Source organism: Gobius niger, assembly GCF_951799975.1.
Source record: "Gobius niger genome assembly, chromosome: 4".
Lineage (NCBI taxonomy): Eukaryota > Metazoa > Chordata > Actinopteri > Gobiiformes > Gobiidae > Gobius > Gobius niger.
This window is the reverse complement of record NC_136855.1, coordinates 13,640,264-13,660,264: the sequence shown is the minus strand read 5'-3', so window position 1 is coordinate 13,660,264 and position 20,001 is coordinate 13,640,264. Positions and strand designations below refer to the sequence as shown.

The following is a 20,001-nucleotide window of genomic DNA, read 5'->3' as shown; positions in this document are numbered from 1 at the left end:
GCTGTATACAGTGTTTCTATGTGTTTGAATGGAAATACAGTTCCTAAATAACATGTTATTGTATGATGCTTAAATCATGCTGTACCAAATTCAAACTTCATGGGAGATCCATCAGGATCGAGGGGGTCGTCGGTCGCCTGTTCCAGTTGTTGCTCAGAAAACTTGCGCAGCTGCACCATGAAGAGGTCCATAGAAGAAGTGAAGCTTAGGTCCTTATTGTTGAGCCAGTGCACCACGAAACCCCCGCCGCCTGTGCCGTCGTCGGAGTTAAAGGCAGCAGCATCAGCCAGGGACGGGATATCTGACAAAAGACATACAACCACATATGTGACAAGAGAGACAAACATTGCCCAAACCAAAACCAGAGAGCTATCTGTTGTATGTGGTGAATCATAAGTAAATGCGTTGTACCTGTGCTGGGGTTAATGCTTGCGGAGATGTGGAAGTGGCAGAGGGCGTTGGCGTGATGAGCGATGTGTCGGTGAGTGTGGGGGTCGTGGGTGCCCAGCTGAGAGGGCAGTAGTTCACTGTGGGCCACCAGAGCAGAAGACCGCCTCCTGCCTCTGCGGAGGTGCTTCAAGTGGTGGATCGACTGTAAAACGCAACAAGACACACGGATGAGGATCTGTATTGTTTTTTTTTTCCCTCATGTCGGAAGATTTTTAAAGAGAAGTCACTTGATTCACCTCCAAGGCATGTTGTATTTTGTCCTTGCCGGCCAGTCCTGGGAGGCTGGAGCTGTAGGACTGTGAGTTCTCCGATATTTGTCCCCCAAGAAGGCTGTCCTCCGGCAGCAGAGTCTCTGACCACAATCTGCACACGCCGTCTTCACACGACGTCAGCAGGACATTGCACACCGAGCCCCTGGAAAATAGAGGAGTGAAATATTTTTGAAACTGATTTACATTCTTAAAAACAATGTGTCTCCTTACTTAGGCATAAACTTGCTGGTCTTCCTCCAGGACATGCCCGTGACCGATCGGGGATGGGCCAAATAAACAAAGGAGAAGTGCACAGGAGTCTTTTTATCCGAGGGGTCTTGGACCACCACCGCAGAGCGCCATCCAGTGGTTGGGTACCACACTTTGAGTAAGCAGTCATCCTAGGACAAGCCAGAGACATCAATATTAGATTTAACAGACAATAGTTAACTGCTGTTTGGGGGTAAAAACAGTCAGCCAATAAAATACTTGATAATAATGAGCATTGCTAAAAATTGGCCATGTTTGTCTTACAGTATATTGATTCATGCTTGTCTTTGCTTATACTTTTTCGTACTTGTGCAGATGGCAATAAATTGAGTTCTATTCTAATCTTTTCTATTTATGTGAAATAAAATGGCTGTTGCCAGTGTGTGTGTGTGTGTGTGTGTGTGTGTGTGTGTGTGTGTGTGTGTGTGTGTGTGGGTGTGTGTGCGTGCGTGCGTGTGTGTGTGTGTCTGTGTGTGTCTGTGTGTGTGTGTGTGTGTGTGTGTGTGTGTGCGTGCGTGCGTGCGTGCGTGCGTGCGTGTGTGTGTGTGTGTCTGTATGTCAACTCTGCAGGGGCTAAAAACCCTAATAATCCTAGCCAAAGGAGTCAAATTACCAACATGTCTTTGTTTAGCTGCACAATCCAAACAAACAAGATCCATCATGATGTGCAGTGCATGTACACATGTAGGATGTAGCTTGTATGTGCAGATTAGCTTGGCTATTTATATCAGTGTTGCTCAAACTTTTTACGTCAAGTACCAGAGGTCGACCGATATGGGTTTTTCTAAGGCCGATGCCGATTTTTGGGGATTTTTATTGGCTGATGTCGATATGCTTGGCCGATATTTTTGGACGATTTTTCTAAATGTTTGGTCTATAATAAAAAACATAAATACATGGCCACAGCAGTGGCCGGTTTATTGAATTACTTTAGGTGATTCAATCATTGTTCCTGTCCCAGCTTTGATTAGTTGCCGTTAGCATTAGCATACTGTTGCTAGCGGCATTTTGTGCGACAATCATAAATACAATTGTGGAGGTTAAAACTAACTCAGCGATTAATTCTCCAGGTTCTGTGCTTCAAAATGACATGCAGCATGTTTATATTGACAGAGATTTAGCGAAACTTATATTCAACAAACTCAGAGCGAATGTTTCTTTGTTCCCCTGAGGCATAGGGAGTTGTGGACTCGTTTTAAAGCCGTGACTTTATTCTTTCCAATGAAAAAACAACAACAAAAACGGGAAGTCTCTCTATCACTTTCTGTCCCAGAGATATCGGCTTTTATCAGCGCTAGATTGTCCGAAAGCTGATATTGTAAAATCCTTAAATATCGGTCAGTATATCGGCCCAGTACATGCCGGTCGACCACTACCAAGAACCATAAGGAATTGTCTGGCAAGTACTACTGTAGATCTAAAGTAGGTCAAAATTACAATTAAATCATGAACCATGTACCATTCTATCTTCAGAAGCTTCTTCTCGCTCTTATGGTAAAAGTGACGGATCAAACCCACAAGCCAAAGGTCTATTTAAGAAGAAGCTGCAGAAGATATTCCAATCAACTCAATTAAAACAAACACCTAACTAAGATGGAAAATCCCCTGACAACTGAGAGCCAACGCAAACTTTCACGGTTTAAGACAGATCACCCAGCTGTAGACTTCTTTATAACAAATGTACCTTTCCAACTGTAGCAAAGTATTCACCATCTGGAGACCACTTGGCAACATGGATGGATGCAGCCGTTCTGGAAAACACATAAACAAAGAAGTAATGCCATCATTGCATAATACGTGTTCACCCCAGATTTATTAATGTGGTTTTCACTTCTCCATTTGTCTGTGATTTCTAAACCAGCGCCCGCCTCCAGTCAGCTGTTATGCGGTGAGTAAGTGTCTTTGTTAAGACGTTTGTTGCGGGTATTGGAGGTTTCACTTCCCCTCTCTGTGGCTTTGGCCATTCATGTGTCATCAGGTGACAATTAGTAATAGGCTCATAGTGTGTTTGTTTGGTGATTCGGGAGCACACAGACCAAACAACAGGACGCACGGGACTATTGTTGTGGCTACTGAAAGAGACGCCGGTGGAAAAATCGAGACGTACAGGTTTATAAAGGTTTCTATACATTTTAAAGTAAATTATTTTAAAAGGTACAAACATCTTACTAATTATTTTAGTACATGCCAGGCTTTTTTTTTTAACAGTATTTCGTTTTAGTTAGTGGGGCACATTGAAATGGTAAAAAGTACCATTGGGAAACCACTATTTTGTTGCAACATGCAGAAGTTATTTAAGCTCTGACAGATCAAAATGTTTGTATAGCCTACTTCCTCAAACCATCCAGACTATACAACTTAATAACATCAGTTTATGACTGAATAGTTATTGTTGTAATTTAACTTTGATTTGTTTAAAGGGGCTAGATGCAAGTTGGGCATTTTATACTCACTACTGCCACATCAGGTCAAACATGTAACGGCACCTTCTATAATAAGCTTGTGCATGACGGCACTTCGGACCAAATTAACACCTTTTTGAGTGCAGGATTTTAGAGGAAGTTGTGGTGAACAGGTCTGAGCTCATTCTACACATTAGGACATGGCTGGAACATGTAGGGGGAGGAAAATACTTAGTTTTAACATTTTTAAACTTCGTATAGTCCCTTTAAGTCTAAAATGCAAATTTATTGTAGATCTATCGAGAAAAGGTGCATTATGCAACAACAAAAAAATTGATATTTGTGTGTATTTGACTTTTTTGTGACCCAACGGTGTGAGTGGTCAGCATGGCGCCTACACTTTTGATCACGGTGGTCTCTACAATGGATCAATTGTTATTCAAGTTTTCTCAGTCAGGAGTGAAAATCTCCCAAACAATTGATCTTGGAGTGTCCAAGAGACCACTGTGACAGAAAGTAAAGGCGCCATGCTGACCACTCATACAGCTGCTGGGTTTATACAAGCTCAAATATGCATAAATATCAACCTTTTTTTCCACATAAAAAGTTGCATAATGCACCTTTAAAATGATACGTATATACTCTAAGCAAGAAGAGCTTTCGATGTCATACTAATACCTTTCGACAGTACATATCTTTAGTAAATAATTGATCTGAAAATACTTCAAAAACACAATAAAAAACACTAACTAGTCAACTACAATAGCAATCCCTAGTAGAAAAGAAGCTGTCATTTTGTCACATTTGAGAGACACCCATTGTAAGAGATAGAAGTCGAGCTAAATTACCATTCATTAGAGGCTGACAATTGAAATCATTTTTTCTCCAGACTTTTCACAGTCCCAAATTGAGATGACAGAGGCAATAATGAACACGGACAGAACATGAAGCACGAGCGGTGTCACAGAGCACAGTATTAACAAAATCCATACTTGCACTGCCAGACGCAGTTCCAGTCGTTGAGGACGGGGTGGGGCTTGTCGTCCGTGGCCTGCCCATCCTCCTCCTCGATCAGGGCGTCCGACACGGGAGGGGCCCACAGCTGCAGTCGCTCAGTGGCTGCCAGAATACGGTTCCCTGCGGGCAGAGGGGCAGCATGTCACACTCAAGAACCGCACGCTGTCCCCCGTCACATGTGCTGTATATTGTTTTAAACAGTGGGCAGGGAGCAAATTCAGTGGGATACTTGGAACACATGGTTGAAATGGAAATCGATGTACACAAGTAAATAAAAGAGATTGTACTGCAAAAAACGATCTGGAAATGCCACACAATCTTGTCACATCACAGGATACGAGACAAAACAAGTAACTACTGAAAGCCATAAGCAAATACAAACAGACATGCAAAAAGAAGGGGCCACATTATAACAGAGGGATTGTAGCTGTATCTGGTCAGGGGGTAACCTAGTTGGAGGTCTGACCCTATTGTGCATGTTTTAGGTTTGCAAACAAAAAGATGAATTGTTCAAACCTACCATACAAAAATCTCTTAACGCTATGAACACACACGCCTACACATTTTGGAAGCTGAAAAAGAACGAGTCCAATTCCGGGATCTATTGTCCTTATTTCACTTCACCAAACTGATTAAGTGCCGTCAGCTCTAAACAATCAATACGTTTAATAACAAGTGCATTATGAGCACTGCGTCGCCAATAGCAGTAAACACAAAGCCAGTGAGAGGAGGCAGAGATGTATTACTGGGTGAAACCAGTGGATCTGGCTGCCGCAGTTCTACAGCGGCTCAAAGAGAGACAAAACATGTCTGTGTCAGTGGCGGATAACAATCAGGGGACACAGGGCTGTGAGCTACTGTGGGACTCAGACGAACTGACTCTGAAGATCATTGTTATTTTCCTAAAAAGGTTTCTTTTTTTTTTTAATCATTTTTCAGTATGAACATTTCAGAGCACATTGAACTACGGACTGCTAACAGTAACAGTTAGCAGTAACAGTTTTATACAAAATAAGCCCTCAATTTATGTTCCTTAAATAAGTGCATATTTTGCTATTTGCTGATTATAAATAGCTAGAAAACTGTATAGTGGCCAGTTGGTAAAGCACAGTAACTTAAGTTCATTAGGAGAAGCACAGATTTGCACGTCTTTGGAAATGCACAAGTCTCTCCGATCTTTAACCCTTTTTAATATCCTCGACGAGAGAGAGTGCATTTGCAATATCCACAGGGTAGCTTCAGTTCATCATCTTCAGAGACTTGCCCTGTCCGACTCAGAGAAAGAAAAATCAAGCAAATGGCTTTTTGGCACAAGCTGCTCATCAGGGAAATGGTTCTGAAGCTCGAAGGAGCCATTTTGGGAGTGGCAAGCGATAGAACTAGGAGACGGTTTTCAATGACAAAGTTTATCTACCTACAGTACATACTTTTGACATCCAGTTTGCCCTGGTTTAGAAACATAAAAGTAGTTTGGTTCCTGGCTATTTGAGCCTATAAACACCTTTCAGGAAGCAGAGTCTCACGGCAGTGTACCTACAGCAGGCCATTGATTGCTCAAATACGACACACACCGCTAACAGTGCCCTCTATTTTCACAAACATCTGCGAACATACAACACTACAAGGTGGCAAGAAGATGGATTTTACATGACTTCAAATAAAAAAAAAAGCAAAAAGCGTGCTGTGTGCTGCAGTCTGCCTTTGAACCGACAGTAGGGGAACAGAGACACACAGCGGTCGTACCTTGCGGGTCCCAGGCCAGGTTGTAGGTGATGGCATCGAGGAAGAACTGTCCTGTCTTTTGCCACTGATAGTTAAGCTGCAAGTTAGTCACAGGAGAGCAACACACACACCATGCTTGGTTATTGGCACACTCCCATTAATCCCAGACACATTTTTTGGGGGATTTTTCTTAAAAATGAAACGTTTGTGGAGTCTACCTTGTGGCGTTTGTTTGGGTTGGTGGAGAGAGGCTCGAAAATGCACACCGTGTTTCCGTAAGAGGCCGCGATCTAAAAATAAAGACATCGTCACAACATTACTCACCCCATCAGCAGCACTCACTCAGGCCGCGGGGAGGAACGGAGGAGAGAGGAGGGGAGAAGGGGCGTTCAGAAGAGGGGGAGAGAGATTAGAGTGAGAGGAGACGGACTACTCCACTGAGCTGCTCCATCTTTCATCATCTATTCCCTTAATCACTCCATCCGTCTTTCCTACTCGCTTATCTCGCTTCTATTTCCTTCATCCTATAATTCATTTTGGGGAGACTTTGTTTCTCTGTTTTTATTATTGATTTCTCTCCACTCACTTCTTTAGTTTACTTCCCCTGGTCCATCCTTCCTTGTTGTTGTTTGATGATTCTGCAAAGCTCCTGCGGTCCTTTCACTGCGTCTTGTGTCTGCTTTGTGTATTTGTTGTCTAGATTATTCTTTCTCAGCTCCTCACTCGCTCTCACTGTCTCTTCATTTCTCCAACTCGGCATTATTTAGCATTCATGCCACAAGGGCAGCGCACAGTCTAAAAAAGAACCCCTTGATATCATAAAAAAAGTTCAGTTTTAGTCATAATATAAGCGTTTTGGTGCGTGCTGTATTGAAATAATGCCATTTTTTTCATCTCTTACCCTTTGTTCATCCGTCTGCTCTCTTTGCTTTTCCTTCTCCCTGCTCTCTATCCCCTCGACTTCTGTGTTCTACTCATTCACACATCGTCCATTCATTCTTTACATCTTAGTTCGGGGTATTTAGTAATATTATTGTCTTCTTTCAATCCTTTTTCAAGCCTTACTTCACAAGTTCAGCGTTCCCCTGCTCCTCTTCTATCCATCTGTCTATTAACCCTTCCTCTGCTGTTTCACAAAATCTCACTCGGCTCCAGCCTCCTCCATTTCGCTGTAGTTACTGTTCGCTGCAGCCCAGAATCTCACTTGGTGGTTCTCAAGTACTACTAAAAATAACGTTTTTGAAGCTAAAAGAAGATCTAAAAGTGGACTAGGGTAGTGATATTTTAAGAAGAAGAAGAATTGTCTGTGAGAGCTAGGAACACGGTTGGGCAGCAGCTGAGAGATTTTACTAAATGACCTTAAAAAACATCAACACAGAATTGGAACTAAATTAGGAAAGCACATTTTTTAGTTCCCATTTTTAGCCTGTAACTCCAAACTACAACTACTGTCTCGCTGTGTATTCCTCCATCGAGCAGACTGACTGACAATCTCCTGGGACGGCGCACCGGCGCAGAGCAGCAGCAGGCGCACTGAGTTCTATAGTCTCAGAGGGGGTTTGGGTGAGGTGGAGACTTACCCGTCCGAGCTGGTGGGAGCACTCCACGCAGCCCACCTGGATGTTCCCGTTCTGGGCCCCGGGGATGATCTGCACGCACTCGAAGTCGCTGGCCAAGATCACCACGTCGCAGCCCGAGCCGTAGGCCTGCCAACAGAGGGAGGGGCAACGGGGTGAGTAGTGAGGGGGGGTGTAGCTATCGCCGTATACTAATGAATACAAACTGTCATGTTCTGACGGTCTTTCAAAACCACCGTTGCCCTTTTCCGCAGCTCACATCAGTTTGACTGGACCACAGGGGTGTAACCTTTGGGCTGATACTGACAAAAGCAGATTGAGCGCCCCGAAAAGGCAACCGTATATCCCCCGTCTAACCAGTATTTCTAGATAATAGATAATGGATAACTTCTAGATAATGTCTCTGTGTGTTTGCAGTGGTAATGTGATGAGAATGAGTGATAGTGTAGAGTCTGGGGGTTCAGGATCAAATGTTGGAAGTTGAACACGATGGAGGTGAAGCAAAGTCCATTCATAGATTCACAAAGGGCAAAAACGTGTAAAAGTAAACAAAAGACACGAGGAACAACTGCTCGGTCAAAGGTGAAAATATTGAACACATTGTGGCGTCTACAGTTTTTGTGTGAACAATAAACTTCCATGTTCTATTGTTCACCAAGAGAACAGGAGAGTTTAGTCGATCAACGTCAGTTTATTCAGAAGAGGAAGTGCCTCAAAAACCTGCTCTTTGATCATGTACAAAGAGCAACTACATCAAAGGTCACATAAAATGCAATAATCTCCTTCAGACTGTTTGGTAACATTTTTAAATACATTTTCTATGTGATAATCAATCAATCCAATCAGCTCTCATGTATAGTTACACACAGATCAATCGCTGGGCGCCCCGTGTTTGGACGTACGCAAAGATCGGCTGTTTGCTGGTGGTCAGGTGTGTAAACAGCAGCAGTGCAGAGGCGACTGAGGCACAGAGCTGGCCTCCAAGCCGAGTGTCTGCGTTTCATTATTCAGGAGAACAGAAGAAGAGGCTGAGGCCAGGGCACACAGCGGGGCAACGTCACTCTCAAATACAGCCGCTATGGAGAGCTCCCAAACATGAGCGCCATATGAGATTTACAATCATCCACCACACTATTTACAATGGAATTAGTGAGAAAAGGAGTGTCAGGTTGAAAAGCAATCAATATACGATCTGCTTCTAATGAGAGGCTACATTTGACTCGCTTTAACACACATTTGATTCACATGTCGAGGCTGATCAAGGGACAAAGCACTGAACATGAAACAACACTATGTCACAAATAGAAAACGACAACACATCTCGACTGAACAAATATCCAGGTGACAATGAACAGCGCAGCCAGATGAATATGGCAAAATAAAATAATGTAAAGCTGTGGGGGGAGACTCAAGATGGTGCTTCGCTGTGACTGCAGCACTTGGTTGTGCGCATTACGGCTGGAATTAAGAGCGGTCACCGTCACGGGCCCGAGGAGGAGGACGACGGCGCTGCTCCTCCTTCACTGAAACAGGGGCCATGCTTCATCACGGGAGCACACAGGAGGAACAGGGGTCACAGCGGCATATTCCACACTCACTCTAGGTCAGAGACGGATAAAAAAAAAGGGGAAATCTACAGCCTGTGCTGGAAGACGAGGAAGTATTTATGTTATCACACTAGCGCAGCGGTATTCAAACTTTTTGAGAACGGAGACTCCTGACTAACCAGTGGAGCATTCAGAAGGAATAGTTCACTTGATAATAATGTTGCTTTGAGGATGGACAGATTCAGAAAATGGTCAAAGTCTGAGGCTTTTTCACCCTTTGAAACTGTAGTTTATTGCAAAGAAATTCTATTCACGTGACTGGATGATGTCAAAATTTCAGCTGGAGTGCAGTGGCCTATAAAATGTGTGATTCAGGCCGTTTTTCTCCAAACAGAAAATCCTGTTGAAGCAGATTATTTGTTAGGGATTAGGTCCTCAAACCTGCCATATTCATTTTACGGCCACATTTTCTTTCAACTGACAACAATCATGCTAATGTTAGGTTTTTGATTAAATAGTCTAGATTATATCTTGTGTTGACATAGATGGAATTGAACTTCGTGTCAGTTTTTGTATTGTGTGAATAGGCCGAATAAATGATTGAATAATCATAAACCGGGTGGAAAGAGCTGCAACATGACATTATTACATTCTGCCATAGATTTGTTGCTAAATCTTCTCGTCTCAATTAGGGCAGGGCGATATGGCCTAAAATCTCTACCACGGTATACGAAAGAAATATCACGATATACAATATATTTGACAGCATAATTGACAACGGGCAAATAACTTCAAAATTCCAGCCTTACGCCTATTCTGAAGATTAATGCAAAGATATTTCATTTGTTTTTGTTTTATTTAGCACCAGACTAGTTTCCTCACAAATATGATCTACTCAAGCTTTTTACATCCTCCATTTCATTTTACTTTTGAGCACCTGATCCTTTGTCTGACACTGTCAGTGTTTATGCTGCTCTGATGGAGCAGGGCGAAACATAAATTATATCGTGACACAGCGATATCAAAATTTACAACGATACAAACATTATATCGCGATAACGATATGCGATACGATGTGGCCCACGCCTAGTCTCAATGGCTTTTTTTTCACCGTTAAGATGCAGCAATGGTTTTCAAATTTAATTATTATTCTAACATGGCAATTCATGGAAAAATGATGCCAGTGATTGCCTCCTCCCACAGCCGGAGAAAAAGTCTGCAGTTTGCAGTGAGGTTTGTGAATGTGCTGACTTACAGGGCGCTGTCCACCTTTCCTCTCTGTGTCATCTGAACTGCTCACTCCAGACATCAGCTGCTGCCTTTAGTAAACATTACCCCAATAACACCTCAGCCATGACAAAGCACTGCGACTTCTCCTGAGGGCATTGTGCATTTACAACAGGGCTACTACACCAGGCACTTTCAGCTTTATCTTCTACAAATGAATGAAAACCAAGTGAGGAATTCATGCTATGCAAAAATATGTGCAACCGATTTAGTCCTATTTCACTGTAGCTGGCAATTTCCTCAAAAAAAAAAAAGAAGATCCGCAAAAGCTTTATCCCTATGTGAACATTTGTACGCAAACTAAGGCACTTGCAGTTGTGTGGATCGTAAATGTAGATCTAGGGGAGTCTACGCGGCCATAAGTCCTGTGTCTAATGTAATCATGCAGGCGTGTTAGACCACAGCTGCTCCAATGTGCTGCTGCATTTGTCATGTTTGGGCTGGCTTTGGCTCTGAGTCAGCAGCCGGGCGGGAAGAAAAAGAAAAAGAGACGGTTATTTTTACTCATATCGAAAGTACAAGTCTTTTCACGTGTGTGTGGAGAAGCGTTTTCACAGATTTCTAAGGAAGCTTTGTACTTTGGTCTCATAAAAAAAAAAAATATAGACACTAAAGGAGGAGGTTAAACGCTAAACCAAACAGACAATACATTCTGTTCTTGGCCATTTAAAAGCGAGGGTTTATTGGCAAACTCTCGGCCTGCACACTATGAGAAGAAATATTTGAAAACTGTCTTCAATGTTGCCAGTGATAATGCGATATTTCATTGACCCATTTCAAAACACGACTAAATTCCAAACAAATTCAGAACAAGGGTGAAAATGAATTAGTTTAGAACATAATATGACCAAAACTGCTCTACGAATTCCCACAAATTACAACTGTCATTTGCCCGCTCAGTCATTCTTCTTTGTTTATTTTGTATTTTGTAATATATTGTAAAAGTAAAGCAAACTGCTCAGTTTTATAGAGGAATGCAGAAGCAGAATGAAGCACTTTCTCTTTATTTTTTTGCTTGGCACTTAAAGGTGCATTATGCAACTTTTTATGTGGAAAATAAAAGTTCATATTTGTGCGTATTTGACCTTGTAGTGACCCAGCGGCTGTATGAGCCTTTACTTTCCATCACAGTGGTCTTTAGGACGCTCTAGGATCAAATGCTTGGAAGGTTTTCACTGCTGACAGACCAGAAAACCTACAAAACAATTGATCCTGGATCTTTTAAGAGCACCACGATCAAAAGTAAAGGTGCCATGCTAACCATTCATGCAGCTGCTGGGTCACTACAAGGTCAAATACGCACAAATATCAACTTCTTTTTTTGTTTAAAAGGAAACAGACTTGTTAGAATGTGCGATACAAAGAAAGTCGGATTGGATTAAAACGCGATTACACTGCAATATTTCATTCCGTTTGAACAAAAATCAGCCTGCATCACATGGAAGACCTCAGAGATTTCATGATGTTGTGCAGTTGTGGGATGGATATTGTCTCACCAAATAATCAAAGGCTTAAAACACAAACAGCATGTAGCCGATGACAACTTTCCTCCATTATGCTCAATTATCAAAAGACATGTGTGAGAGTGTGTAATGTGTTAGTACGTTGTGGGCTGTAATGAAAAATATATAAGCGAGATTGACAAGAGCCCCATCCTGTCAAGCACAGTCATTGAACAATATGAGCTAATATCCTGAGTGTACCGCTGAGAGGCCAACGCTCCCTCATCTCTCTTCCTCAATCACTCTCTCTCCCTCTCTTCCAGCGACATCATTTCCAGGTTTGCTATTTTTAGATCATCACACATCTGAAGCGCTGCACATCTAACTCGGGAGGTGCTTTTCATGCCTGTACCTTTCCTTAAAAAACACAGGCAGTGGCCGAGGTAGTGCATCATGCATGGTTAGTTTGCTGCTGTGTGAAGATGCGAGGTTCCCCTTTCACCGAAGCACACACGAATCCAGGACAGACGTCTAATACTGGAGCGGCGTATTGTAAAATGATATTAAGTCCCCGTCAGGTATTTTTAGTACAGGTAGCTAACTGGGTCACTGCCGATGAGGGGCTGCGTCGTCGTGGCAAATTAATAAAGGGTGGGCGCCGTAGGGGGAGATAAAATCAGATTGTACGTTTCTTAAAACCAAGGTTAGGGCTGTGCAATTAATCGAAATTCGATTACAATTTCGATTATTTTATTTATTTTTTCCACTTTTTTTTATTTTTTATTTTTTTTTTGCAAAGCAGACTTGCATATTTCATGGCGCTGGGATTATTTCCCCCTTCACATTTCACGTGTCATGGCTCATGTTTTTGCCGCAGGTGTGAGGGCTGGCCAGCAGGGGGCAGGTGTGAAACAGAGACCTCTCCTTAATCGATTTGTACTTTTATGACTGTTCAGAAAACAGAAAATATTCAGCATAGTTTTTTTGTTATTAATAAATTAATAAATATATAAATAAAATCAAGACCTTTTTTTATAGGGAACAAATAATCGTTTGAATAATCGTGATTTCAATTATGACAAAAATAATCGTGAGTATTATTTTTTCAATAATCGAGCAGCCCTAACCAAGGTCATAATATAAATGTTATATCACTGTTGTGTTTCCTTCACGATTAAACTAAAGTCTCTCTGCTTCTTATGAGAGTTTGCATTTCACTGTGATCTGAAGTGCAACACCTTTGTTTAGACCTTTGTTAAAACATGGGAGTTATGTAAAATTGACTTATTATGTCGCCTCCTTGAAAAAATAAACATATCAGAGTTGTGTTTTTAGTTAATCTCTTAACTTTTCCCCAATTTGGTTTTACCCAAATGTAAAAGTTTCCCGACTGGAGCCTAACACAGCTTCATTTGAAAGCTAAGACCTACAAAACTGATCGAAACAGATCTTTTTTCCTTGCGTCACATTTTTTGTCACTTTTTTGTTAATCTTTTGTGTTGCATTTTCATCACATTGTTGTCATTTTTTTTTTGACACTTTTTCTTCAAGAAGCTTTTAAATTTGGGCAATGCCAAACTGGAGAAAATGTGCTCGGTTTAGGCGGGGAGTGAGAGGTTAGATGTTTGAGTATACTTTGAATCTTCCTGCAGCAATTCTATTTGAAGTGCGATGATACATGCCTATTTGTTCCCATTCACACATAGCTTCTCCCATGACGTAACCGTGAAGCTGTGAACCTTCCGCTCCGTAGCATTGCTCTGCTCAGCTCCTCTCCGCAGAGCAGCAAGGGGTAAAAACGTTGTCTTTTTCATTCAAAACTTGTCGAGATTGCATCAAACACAAGCACATTTCTGTTTCATATTTTAGCCATTGCGCTGCTAAAAAACACAGACCAATCCTCTGCTGTAAAAATGTCACTTGTAAGCAGTGGCCTGTCTTCAGTGAATACATATACAGCGTATTACTGAAATATTCATGCAGCATCTCCAGACTGAAGCCGAGGCTATTTTTATCAGACGTTTAGAGAGAACAGCTCCTTGGCTCTGTTTGAGACTTTCAAAATACATCCTCAAAAGACTAATTTCAATATGGATAAACCACTTCTGTGACTGTGACCTTCCACAAAAGCCACGGAATATGATGCAGATGTCATCCATATCATTTCACAGTGACATTCTGCAAACTGCAATGTACCTGAATGATCGCTAATTGTTTGTCCACAGCCTACATGCACTGAAGGTAAGGCAGGTGAAGTGTCTTACCCAAGGAAACAATCGTGTGACTTATTCACCCAAAACCCACACGGGCAACGTGACCCCAGGCCTGGCATTAAACCCACAATCGGCCACTGTGTGCCCCATAGAAAGTAATGATAGTTAAAAACAGATCCTCTTATGGTAATTTTGTTATACCAACTGTCACTGTGACCTACCTGGTAGAAAACATCTGAATGTCCTTCCTTTACTACAGTAGATTCAACAAACTCACTGTGGTCCAACTGAATCTGTCCCTGGACGCGTTTAAACAGAAATGTAATCACCAAAATTTAACCAACATGGCTTAATTATTTCTGTGCTAATGAGATTTGAAAACCATAATCTGAATTTCTCGAGGGCATCACATCTGAGTCCTGCGCACAGGGCGAGTTGGACGAGGGACAACAGGCCATCTGTCGCTATACTGTCGTGTTTTATGAGGCCACATATAAAACCTTTTTGGCTTAAAAATACATTTGTGATTTCTAGTTACAATAACAATGTTAGTACTGAGCTGTGAAGTAATAGACCATAGGAACACTGAAATCGTAATTTTATAGCTCCAACTATTAATTCAGTCATAAAATATCAAACAAAAAATCGTTTTGTTTTTTATTCATGCAGCTCTACAGCATTTCAATACAAAAACCCTTCCCAAAATGTGCAATATATATATGCACCATCTCACCGAAGCTATAGCATTGCCATATAGCCTCAGTGCTGCTTATTGGTGCACATAAGCATGCTATTGTATGTCAGATATGACAGTGACCTATAGCTACAAGGGTCTAGGCTTGACTGTAACAGCATTGGACAGGACGTCCTCTTGCTCTTCTCGAGGAAACACCAGGCTGACGGTGGTGAGCCCACAGACGAAGGCCAAGGCTTGCCTTCCCTAGGAGGTTTGTCTTATGGAGCTGAGCAGATGTCACCTCTTTCTTGACCCCTGCTGTGACCCTTAGATACAAAGCCAGTTAACAGCTTTGATCCAGAAGCCATTGTAGACAATATGAAGACACCCGCTCTGATTATCACACATAATCACACTCTTGAATCTAGTAACCTGCCACTAGCTTTATCCTTCAACCTAAAACGTGCACAATAGGCTCTCCAGCAAGGTAGTCTTGACCAAATCTGGAGATCAATCCTTGAAAGGCTTCTGACCGCTAAAATGCTGTCTGAGCGTGAGCAGCATTGATTGATAGGTTAAATGCAGAGGAGAGAGCTGAACGAAAACACAAGCTCATCCACAATCTAAAAAGTGCAGAATCAAAAAGAGGTAATCCTTACAATAGTCGTAAAAGAAATCTGCACAACATTTAAGTTATCCCACTCACTGAGAGAACAAAGGCACTGTTTCTCTAAAGCCTTTATGAATAGAGTAGTACTGCATGAGACAAAATACTATGAAATAGTTGAGAAAACAAGATTGGGAGCATATACTACATGGAATGCTAGCTATGACAACTACAGTATACTAGAACAAAGCAAGTAATCATTATCAGCAGAGAAAGTTTGTGGAAAAGACTTCTGGCTCAGAGTGAATGCAAAACATAATGTAGATATGATCATTAAACGGCAAGGATCCAATAAAACGCTTTTTTTTTTTTATCTAAAGCGCAGGTTCATTGCGTCAGAAAGGCTATAACTACTTTGGATACTGTTAATCACATGACCTGACGATGAACTGTGCTACCTGCAAAGATGAGGAAATAAAAGATAAACACCTTGAGGAATGTCTGAAATGTTGCTGAGTGAGGAGCTCAGAGCGACACTGCCAGCTGAGAGGATGTCTTTTGAATGCCACATGTGTGCAACTAACCACCAAAGGGGACAATATAGCGCTAGTTTTCATTTAATTGAAGCTCAGTAAAGTAATAATCACCTAACTTGTAACTAAAAACCAAAGACCAACTTCCCTTCAAGGCTCTGTGTACTTGTACTTTCAGTTTTTCAACATAAAATCATCATGTTGTTAAAACTATTATCATTACTGAACAGGGGCGGACTGGCCATATGTCCATTATGGAAGAGCACAGAAGGGCCACTGGCTCTAGGGCCACCGGTCCCGCCTCAACCGAGCTTTACCCAAATCTAAAAGCTGAAAAGAAAAGCATCAAAATAGCGAGAAAAAGAGGATGAAAAGTCAACAAAAACATGAGAAAAACACGGACAAAAAAACCCTACAAAAACGTGAGAAAAACACAACAAAAAATGATAGAAAAAATGATTAAAAAAACAACAAAAACACGACAAAAATGTGGCGACGTGACGAAAAGTTTCCGTCACTTTTGTAGGTCTTAGCTTTCAAATGAGGCGTTACATTGTTGATCTCCAGTCGAGAAGCTTTTAGATTTGGGTAAACGCCCAGTATAAAAAAACATGAATCTAAAAGGAATTCCGTGGAGTATGGTGCACCACAAGGTTCAATTTTCGGACCTTTATTATTTATTATTTATATTAATGATTTTGCTTCTGTTTCTACGACCACCTTTCCCGTTCTTTTTGCTGATGATGCCAATCAAAAAATAATAATAATAAAAAGCCGAACAGGTTAAAATGCACTCGTTAATGTTAAGGCGGGTGGTAAGAGGTTAAAATATGTATTTTTAGAAGTGCACAATTACGCTAATTTGGGCCAGGCTGGTCAGAGTCCAGGGCTGTTTTTCAGTCCCAGTCCGCCCCTGTTACTGAAGGCATGTACCATTGCTATTTCGAAAGCAAGACAACTGATCGTCTGATGCAGCTTATTTCGACTCTACTCCATGTCGAAGGCTATTGACAAACAATAAAGACAAAACATTCAGTATCATGTTGCTTATTACATAATATGTTCTCAATAACACCTCGGTGGTAGGCAGCAGCAGAAACAGAGCCGGCTCACAATTGGCAGCCACTCATCTCCTTAGTGTTCACAGCATGTAGCGCTCCACAAGACTGTAGCACATTTAGCTAAGATCTCAAGTGAGAAAAGGGTGGGTGACAGGAATAAAACTCTAAGTCTATAGCTGATGAATTCATCTTAATTACCAATGCAGGTCATTAAGAGGAATTCATAAGGAGGACTCATGTAGGAGCTTTCAATCTTGTCTAGTATGTATATCACAAACAATAAGGACATGAACAAGAATTATGGAGACAGAATGGTTTGTTTGCAATCAACGCCTTTATAAACTCATCAAGGACTATTTTGGCAAGATTTCAGTATGTCACCGACACATCAGCAATCTATTAGGATGCCGGTTTTACTGCATCTCACATAGATTTGAGCATGTCCTTTGAGAATCACACACAATAATACTTTGAAGATGAATTGGACATTCTACTGTAAATGTGCTCTTGTCTGGGGGCTCGGGCCGCTTGTCTCTGTCAACATGAGACACAGAAAACAAGGCAAGATGCTGCCAGACTCTGGACACTGAGTCAGCCCATGAATATGCACAGGTCACAGAGGTCACTACGTCTCATATCAATTAGACATTTGACAGACAGCGACACAGCGCATTAATATTCAAACTGTTCAGCAGTGCAAGTATGTCCGTGTCAAATAGATGCACCTTACTGGCCATAATACGGCATCCTACATCATTATGTAAAGTTTTGTCCATTTATTCCAGCGTGACACCCATCCTCCAGCTCATGTATCCATATATGGCTCTCTACGTCATGCCTGGCGCTGCTGATGCTGAGATGACAGCGGGCTAATGATCCGTGAGCAGGATTTAACGCCAAATGGTAGCGAGCTTAGCAAGTTCTGCAACCAACAGACACGCCGCCTTTACATTCTGGCGAAGTGCGCAATTTTACGCACGACCACTGCACTGTGAGAGTATCCAGTGCGGTGCTTACTTTGAGCGGAGCGTGCCCCTTGGCGATTTCCCCCATAATGTTATGGCTGCGCAAAGGGATTCCCTTACAGTCATTCTTGCATTTCAAGATGAAGCTAAAGGTCATTTGAGAGACGAGCGATAACTCTCTTAGTGTGGGGGGACATTACTGTAATGGATATTATTTGGAGGGATGCTTTGCAGGATGCAGTGCTACTCGTTAGCTCTGTAGTAGCCGTGTAGCCGATGGCAGGAAGGGCACCGGAGCTCCAGCAGAGGCAGGGCTAGCAGCTCCATCGGTGCGGCAGCTTGGCTAACAATCACCCGGACAACCAGCGCTTTAGCTCGTTAGCCGCGGTTAGCCAGGCAGCTAGCCAACGCACTGCTATCCGGGATCCAGCTAGCTACTCAGTCCCAGCCTCAGTGGGTGTTATCCTGGTCAGATAGAGAGTATAAAGCAAGAACTCACCGTGAACGGAATGTCATTCACGCTCCCCACCGAGTAGCAGCAGTCTCCCGGGTTCACAGCCCCGGTCAGCACCTGGTGCAGATGCATTTTGATTGTATGTTAGCAGCAAATGGTTTTTAATTATTTATAACGAGTCCACCCTTTAGGTTTCTCCATCTAGCGACGAGTGGGAATTCCATCAGTAATGTTCACGCTGTCCTCGGCCTGGCGGCTCTCCTCCACGGCGAACAGGGGGCTGTCGGTGGACCGCTGCTCGTCCCGTGTGAATGTAATTTCAGCCGGTCGTGTCATCTATTCAAACGTGTAAAACCGAGCGTCCGTCGCCTCTCGCTGTCAACACCATCCCTGCGATTAATCGTGAGAGCCGAGGAAGCAGGATCTCCGCAGCGAGCGAACCTGACATGCGCGCTCACGACGCGTCCAGGCACGACTGGATCCACATAGACAAACACACACTACAGCGCCTCCAGCCCCGCGCGTTTCCCTCGATGTTGTGCTGCTGGTAAACTTTGATACCTGACACGCAGTAGTCAGTTACTAAATGTTGTTTTTCACTCGAGTTATTCCCAGAATGAGGGAAATGCTCTGGAGTAGAGTTCTTAAGCGGTCGTTATGCTCATGGCGCGCCTGTGACAGGGTAGCCTTTGCCTGTTTATGGATGCCGGAGTTCATTCATTCTACATAAATGTGGTTCAGGGTAACCTACTGCAAGATAACACGATTTTAAATGCAATGGCCCGATTTTAGTTTGTACATTTGTGAAAATGTGTCATTTAGGCTATTCTATAATAATCACCCCCAATAGTCTAGATTTGTACGCAGTGTTGGGGGTAACGAATTACAAAAGTAACTAGTTACAAAAATATATATTTTTTTTTTTCAGTAACTAAGGAATAACATATTACTGAGACAAAATACGGGAATATATTAGTCATTAGTCATCCAGCTGGACACTGGTGTATTAGATAAGCATTTACATAACACAAGGGAATGGGGGAACGCGAAGGAAAAAGAAATCTCCTACTGCACTTTTGCTCGGTGGCATTTTTGTATTCAGTTTACATTTTGCCAAACGTAACTCAAAAGTGACTCAAAGTAGTGTAGCTCAGCTACATTTAATAAGTAATATGCAATACACACTGATTACATTTTTCAAGCTGTAATCACTAATATAAAATATATAAAACATTTTCAGAACTTGCCCAACACTGTTTGTATGTCCAATGATTACTTATGTTCAGTGTTGGGCAAGTTAAAAATTGTAATAAATCCTACATATATTAGTTACACTTCTTGAGTTATTTTTGACAAAATATAAACTGAAAATAGTAATAATGCCACTGAGCAAAAGTGCAGTCTGAGATTTCCTTTTCCTTTGCTTTCCCCCATTCTCTTGTGTTTTGTTTTGACGACATTAACTACAGACTGCATTACATGACAACATTATTTTGTTTAAGTAATATGTTATTATGTTATATTCCG

The 20,001-nt window shown here is 42.0% G+C and overlaps 1 protein-coding gene across 14 annotated transcripts in view; it reads right to left on the bottom strand.

Moving 5' to 3' along the window:
• dmxl2 (Dmx-like 2) overlaps positions 1–18,953 on the bottom strand; it is a 58,164-nt gene extending 39,211 nt beyond the window's left edge. For 7 of the 14 annotated variants that reach the window (XM_079554812.1, XM_079554815.1, XM_079554816.1 and 4 more), the window contains exons 1-10: positions 18,520–18,952; positions 7,693–7,818; positions 6,331–6,402; positions 6,134–6,209; positions 4,366–4,510; positions 2,656–2,722; positions 933–1,102; positions 687–864; positions 412–592; positions 86–301 (exon numbers count right to left, since the gene is read on the bottom strand). In XM_079554812.1, coding sequence (XP_079410938.1) covers positions 86–301; positions 412–592; positions 687–864; positions 933–1,102; positions 2,656–2,722; positions 4,366–4,510; positions 6,134–6,209; positions 6,331–6,402; positions 7,693–7,818; positions 18,520–18,606 — 1,318 coding nt within the window. In that variant the 5' untranslated portion in view covers positions 18,607–18,952. Of the gene's footprint in view, positions 1–85; positions 302–411; positions 593–686; positions 865–932; positions 1,103–2,655; positions 2,723–4,365; positions 4,511–6,133; positions 6,210–6,330; positions 6,403–7,692; positions 7,819–18,519 lie in introns of all 14 variants that reach the window. The other 7 variants (XM_079554803.1, XM_079554809.1, XM_079554813.1 and 4 more) reach the window with 2 other exon arrangements.
• Between the last annotated feature and the right edge of the window lie 1,048 nt (positions 18,954–20,001).